Source organism: Ovis aries, chromosome Y (genome assembly GCF_016772045.2).
Source record: "Ovis aries strain OAR_USU_Benz2616 breed Rambouillet chromosome Y, ARS-UI_Ramb_v3.0, whole genome shotgun sequence".
Classification (NCBI taxonomy): domain Eukaryota; kingdom Metazoa; phylum Chordata; class Mammalia; order Artiodactyla; family Bovidae; genus Ovis; species Ovis aries.
The window spans coordinates 2,672,343-2,678,342 of record NC_082741.1 but is presented as its reverse complement, the minus strand read 5'-3'; the positions used below and the strand labels follow the sequence as shown (position 1 = coordinate 2,678,342).

The 6,000-nt window shown below is 43.4% G+C and overlaps 1 protein-coding gene across 1 annotated transcript; it reads right to left on the bottom strand.

Annotated features, from left to right (window-relative positions):
• Positions 1–2,952: 2,952 nt before the first annotated feature.
• On the bottom strand, positions 2,953–4,189 carry LOC114111162 (PRELI domain-containing protein 1, mitochondrial-like). The gene has a single exon (XM_042241778.2). It carries the CDS (start codon positions 4,002–4,004, stop codon positions 3,354–3,356), a length of 651 nt encoding a protein of 216 aa, XP_042097712.1. The 5' UTR covers positions 4,005–4,189; the 3' UTR covers positions 2,953–3,353.
• Between the last annotated feature and the right edge of the window lie 1,811 nt (positions 4,190–6,000).

The following is a 6,000-nucleotide window of genomic DNA, read 5'->3' as shown; positions in this document are numbered from 1 at the left end:
AAAGCCCACTTGGTCATGATGTACGATCTTTGTAATATGTTGCTAGAATTTTGCTAGAATTTTGTTCAGAATTTTGCTAGAATTTTGTTCAGAATTTTTGCATCTATGTTCATCAGTGATGTTGGCCTTTAGTTTTCTTTTCTTTTTGGTGGCATTGTTATCTGGTTTTGGTATTAGGGTGATGGTAGCCTCATAGACTGAGTTTACCTTTCTCTGCAATTTTCTGGAAGAGTTTAAGTAGGATAGGTTTTAGCTCTTCTCTAAATTTTTGCTAGATTTCACCTGTGAAGCCATCTGGTCCTGGGCTTTTGTTTGTTGGAAGATTTGTGATTACAGTTTTGATTTCTGTGCTTGTGATGGGTCTATTAAGTTTTTCTATTTCTTCCTGGTTCTGTTTTGGAAGAATTTCACTTTTCTAAGAATTCGTCCATTTCTTCCAAGTTGTCCATTTTATTGGCATATACTTGCTGATAGTAGTCTCTTATGATCCTTTGTATTTCTGTGTTGTTTGTTGTGATTTCTCCATTTTCATTTCTAATTTTCTTAATTTGATTCTTCTCTCTTTTTTTTCTTGAGAAGTCTGGAAAATGGCTTGTCTATTTTATTTATCTTCTCAAAGAACCAGCTTTTAGTTTTGTTGGTTTTTGCTATAGTCTCCTTTGTTTCTTTTTCATTTATTTCTGACCTAATTTTCATGATTTCTTTCCTTCTACTAACACTGGGGTTCTTTATTTCTTCTTTTTCTAGTTGCTTTAGGCATAAAGTTAGGTTATTTATTTGATTTTTCTCTTGTTTCTTGGGGTAAGCTTGTATTGCTATGAACCTTCCCTTAGCACAGCATTTACTGAATCCCATAGGTTTTGGGTTGCTGTGTTTTCATTTCCATTTGTTGCTACCCATATTTTGATTTCTTTTTGATTTCTTCTGTGATTTGTTGGTTATTCAGAAGTGTGTTGTTTAGCCTCCATAAGTTTATATTCTTAAGGGTTTTTTCCCCCATAGTTGACAAGTAATCTACTTCATTGTGATCAGAAAAGATGTTTGTAATGATTTCTTTTTTTTTTTTTTTTTAATTTACCAAGGCTAGATTTATGGCCCAGTATGTGATTTATCCTGGAGGAGGTTCCGTATGACTTGAGAAAAAGGTGAAATTCATTGTTTTGGGGTGAAATGTCCTATAGATATCAATTAGGTCTAACTGGTCCTTTGCATCACCTAAAGTTTGTGTTTCCTTGCTAATTTTCTGTTAGTTGATCTAGCCATAGGTGTGAGTGGGGTATTAAAGTCTCCCACTATTATTGTGTTTCTGTTAATTTCCCCTTTCATACTTGTTAGCATTTGCCTTACAAATTGTGGTGCTCCTATTTTGGGTGCATATAGATTTATAATTGTTATATCTTCCTCTTGGATTGATCCTTTGATCATTATGTAGTGCCCTTCTTTGTCTCTTTTCTCGGCCTTTATTTCAAAGTCTATTTTATCTGATATGAGTATTGCTACTCCTGCTTTCTTTTGGTCTCCATATGCGTGAAATACCTTTCCCCAGCCCTTCACTTTCAGTCTGTATGTGTCCCTTGTTTTGAGGTGGGTCTCTTGTAGACAGCATATATAAGCGTCTTCTTTTGTATCCATTCAGCCAGTCTTTGTCTTTTGGCTGGAGCATTCAATTCATTTACACTTAAGGTAATTATTTATAAGTATGATTCCATTGCCATTTACTTTGTTGTTTTGGATTTGAGTTTATAAACCTTTTCTGGGTTTCCTGTCTAGAGACGATCCTTTAGCATTTGTTGAAGAGCTGGTTTGGTGGTGCTGAATTCTCTCAGCTTTTGCTTGTCTGTGAAGCTTTTGATTTCTCCTCCATATCTGAATGAGATCCTTACTGGATATAGTAATCTTGGATGTAGGTTTCTCTTTCATCACTTTAAGTATGTCCTCCCATTTTCTTCTGACCTGAAGAGTTTCTATTGAAAGATCAACTATCATCCTTATGTGAATGCCCTCGTGTGTTATTTGTTGCTTTTCCCTTGCTGCTTTTAATATTTGCTCTTTGTGTTTGATCTTTGTTAATTTGAATAATTTTGGATAATATGTGTCTTGGGATGTTTCTGCTTGGGTTTATCCTGTTTGAGACCCTCTGTGTTTCTTGGACTTGGGTGGCTATTTCCTTCCCCATTTTAGGGAAGTTATCAACTGTTATCTCCTCAAGTATTTTCTTATGACCTTTCTTTTTGTCTTCTTCTTCTGGGACTCCTATAAGTTGGATGTTGGGGTGTCTAACATTGTCCTGGAGGTCTCTGATGTTGTCCTCATTTCTTTCTTTTTTCCTCTCTGTGTCATGTATTTCCACCATTCTATCTCCCACCTCACTTATCCTATCTCTGCTTCAGTTATTCTACTGTTGGTTCCCTCCAGAGTGCTTTTTATATCAGTTATTGCATTATTCATTATTGACTGACTCTTTTTTTATTTAGGGCTTCCATGGTGGCTCAGAGGTTAAAGCATCTGCCTGCAATGCAGGAGACCCGGGTTCGATCCCTGGGTCGGGAAGATCCCCTGGAAAAGGAAATGGCAACCCACTCCAGTATTCTTGCCTGGAGAATCCCATGGATGGGGGAGCCTAGTGGGCTACAGTCCACAGGGTAGCAAAGAGTTGGACATGACTGAGTGACTTCACTTTCACTTTCTTTCTTTCTTTTTTTATTTCTTCTAGGTCCTTGTTAAGTATTTGTTGCATCTTCTCAATCCTTGCCTTTTGTCTATTTATCTGTAACTCCATTTTGTTTTCGAGACTTTGGATATTCTTTACTATCATTATTCTGAATTCTTTTTCAGATAGACTCCCTATCTCCTCCTCTTTTGTTTGGTTTGGTGGACATTTATCATGTTCCTTTACCTGCTGAATATTTCTCTGCCTTTTCATTTTGTTTTTTTATTTTTTTTGTGTGTGTGTCCGATTGAATTCATCAAGTATTTATTGAGTGCCTGTTACATGCAAGATTTTGTTTCAGATACTTGGGACACATCAGAGGATAAAACAACAGTCCCTGCCCTCACGGAGCTTACAGTCTAGCATTTACGACCACTTCACTTGGATGCAGTGACCCTGGGCAAGTCACTGTGCCTCTGTCCTCCGCCACCCGATGCAGGAGAAGGAGGCCCGGCTCAGACATGGGTAACTGGCTGGCTGTGCTGGAGATGCCAAACAGGGCACCTACCCTCAGCCCACCACCCAGATAGTCGAGAGGGCTAGAAGCTGGCTTTTAATTATAAAGTACAGGAGGAGGGGGCACAGGGACTGGAGCTGGTAGTCTGCTAGACTGCTGCCTCGGGGCCTGGGCTGGCTACACGAACTACTGCTGCTGCTGCTGCTTCTTGGTGGCTGCCTTGCTGGCCAGGTCCTTGGCCTTCTCTGTAGCTGCCAGAGCCGTCTCCTTGGCCTTCTCCTTGGCTTCCTTGGCTGTTTCAACAAGGGTTTTGGGAGGGGCCTCACCTTGCAGCTTGGCCAAGATGTATTCAAAACCCTTCATAGTCTTGGTCACGTTGCTTTTGAACTGCGCGAGACCAAATTCCTGGACAGCTCTGGAGACGCCAAATAAGCTAGAGGAGACCCAGGCTTCCCGGCGGATTTCGGTCCAGCCGCTGTTATCAGAGTTCACACGGTAAACACATCGTTCCTCCACCACCATCAGCCGGGCGTGGTTGATGTTCCAGGTGAAGGTGGTCATGGTTTGGTTTTGTGGGTCCACAATAGAATCCTCCAGGATGTACACTGAGTGAGCAACATTGGCAGGAAACAGTCGCTCAGCCCAGCGGGGCATCCTGTTCGTCTTGGTCAGGAGTCGGCGGGACAGGAGCTTCTGGTCAGAGGTCACCTCTCGGTGCACTATGTCTTCCGTCAAGACATGCTTGCTATAGGGATTCGGGTACCGCTGCCAGAAGGCAGCGAACACTTGGTCCCAGGAACTCCGGAGCACGCTCTGGCCCAGGAAATACTTCACCATCGTCCCGGCCGCGGCGGGCTCAGCGCCCGAGCAGCATCAGGGGTGCGGACCCCGAGGGGCACGTGGAGGCCGGGCTGGAGCTCGACGCTCAGCCGCCAGGCTAGCAGCAGGTCAGTCGCTACAGCGCCGCACCCGACCAGCCACCGCCGCCGCCGCCGCCGCCATGAGGAATTATCGGGCCGCGCGCCCTCATTTTGTTTAGATTGCTGTGTTTGGGGTGGCCTTTTTGTAGGCTGAAGTTTGTGGTTCCTCCTTATTGCGGAGGTTGCTCCCTGTGGGTGGGTTTGGACTAGTGGCTTGTCAAAACGTCCTGGTTAGGGACGCTTGCATTGGTGTTCTGGTGGGTGGAGATGGATCTCTTGTCTCTGGAGAACAATGAAGTGCCCATCACTGAATTTTGGGGTGTCTGTGGGTTTGGCATGACTTTGGACAGCCTGTGTTTTAATGCTCACATTTGGGTTCCTGTGTTGCTAGAGAGTTAGCATGAAATGTCTTTCTCTGGAACTTGTTGGCTTTTCAGTGAAGCTTGGTTTCAGTGTTGATATGGAGGCTTTTGGATGAACTCTTGTCAATTAATGTTCCCTGGAGTCAGAAGTTTTCTGATATTCTCAAGTTTTGGATTTAAGGCTCCTGCCTCTGGCTTTCATTCTTATTGTTACAGTAGCCTCAAGACATCTCCGTCCATTCAGTGTAGATGATAAAAACTTCTAGGTTAATGGTGAAAAGATTCCTCACAGTGAAGAACACCCAGAGAGGTTCACAGAGTTTCATGAAAAATAGAAGAGGAAGGAGGGAGATAGAGGTGACTAGCAGGAGAAGAGAGGGAGTCAAAAGGGGAGAGACTAATATAGCCAGTAATCAGTTCCCTAAGTGTTCCAAGAATTGATGCTTTTCAACTGTGGTGTTGGAGAAGACTCTTGAGAGTCCCTTGGACTGCAGGGAGATCCAACCAGTCCATCCTAAAGGAAATCAGTCCTGAATATTCATTGAAAGGACTGATGTTGAAGCTGACATGCCAATCCTTTGGTCACCTGATGTGAAGAGCTGACTCGTTGGAAAAGATCCTGATGCTGGGAAAGACTGAAGGCAGAAGAAGGGGACAACAAAGGATGAGGTAGTTGGATGGCATCCCTAACTCAATGGACATGAGTTTGAGTAAACTCTGGGAGTTGGTGATGGACAGGGAGGCCTGGCCTGCTGCAATCCATGGGGTAGCAAAGAGCCAGATACAACTGAGCGACTGAAATGAGCTGAACTGAGTATCTTCCCATCCAATCCAGCATTTCCAAACTGACTGTGAAGACCAGAGTCAGAAGTCCAACTGCATACACTCTGCTATACAAGTGGGAGAATTTAAATGTTGTTCTTGACCTCCATTACTACCAACTAATGCAGGAAACATTCATTCCTAGTGCCTTTGACATTGGCCAGCTGTAGCCCCTTTGGAGGTCATATCTATGTAGGAACTAAAGCACATACTCAGTTAATAACTTAGGTTTAGTATTATTTTCCCAGGACTTGGACCGGATCTCTGGGCTTTGGCCCAATGCTTGGAATAAGTTCTATGTCCTGAGTATTTGCTGGGTCTTATAGGTTGTAAACAGCTCAAACACCATGGGTAGCTGCTCAGCGTTCTCTGCCCATGACCATGGAAATGGCCTCTTCTTCAAACTACCAGCATCCACTGTTACTTGCAGCATAAGAGGACGGAAGACCATGCTTTCCATGGTTTAAATGTTGTGAATAGTGACAGCTTCCTGCTGGAGCTGTCAGTCATCTCGTTCCTGTAAGCAATGCACCTACTTTGTGGTCCTACGAATGAACCTGTTGCCCACCTCTTTGATCCATAGTGATCCAGTCATTAAAGAATAAAAATCCTTCAGCCCAGTTGCAGAAGGGATCGTGTGCTGTCAGAATGCCTTTTTCCCCTCAGTTGTGGCCCATGGCATCTTAACACTTTCTCTCTATGAAGCTCAGAGAGTGGAACACAAGCTCC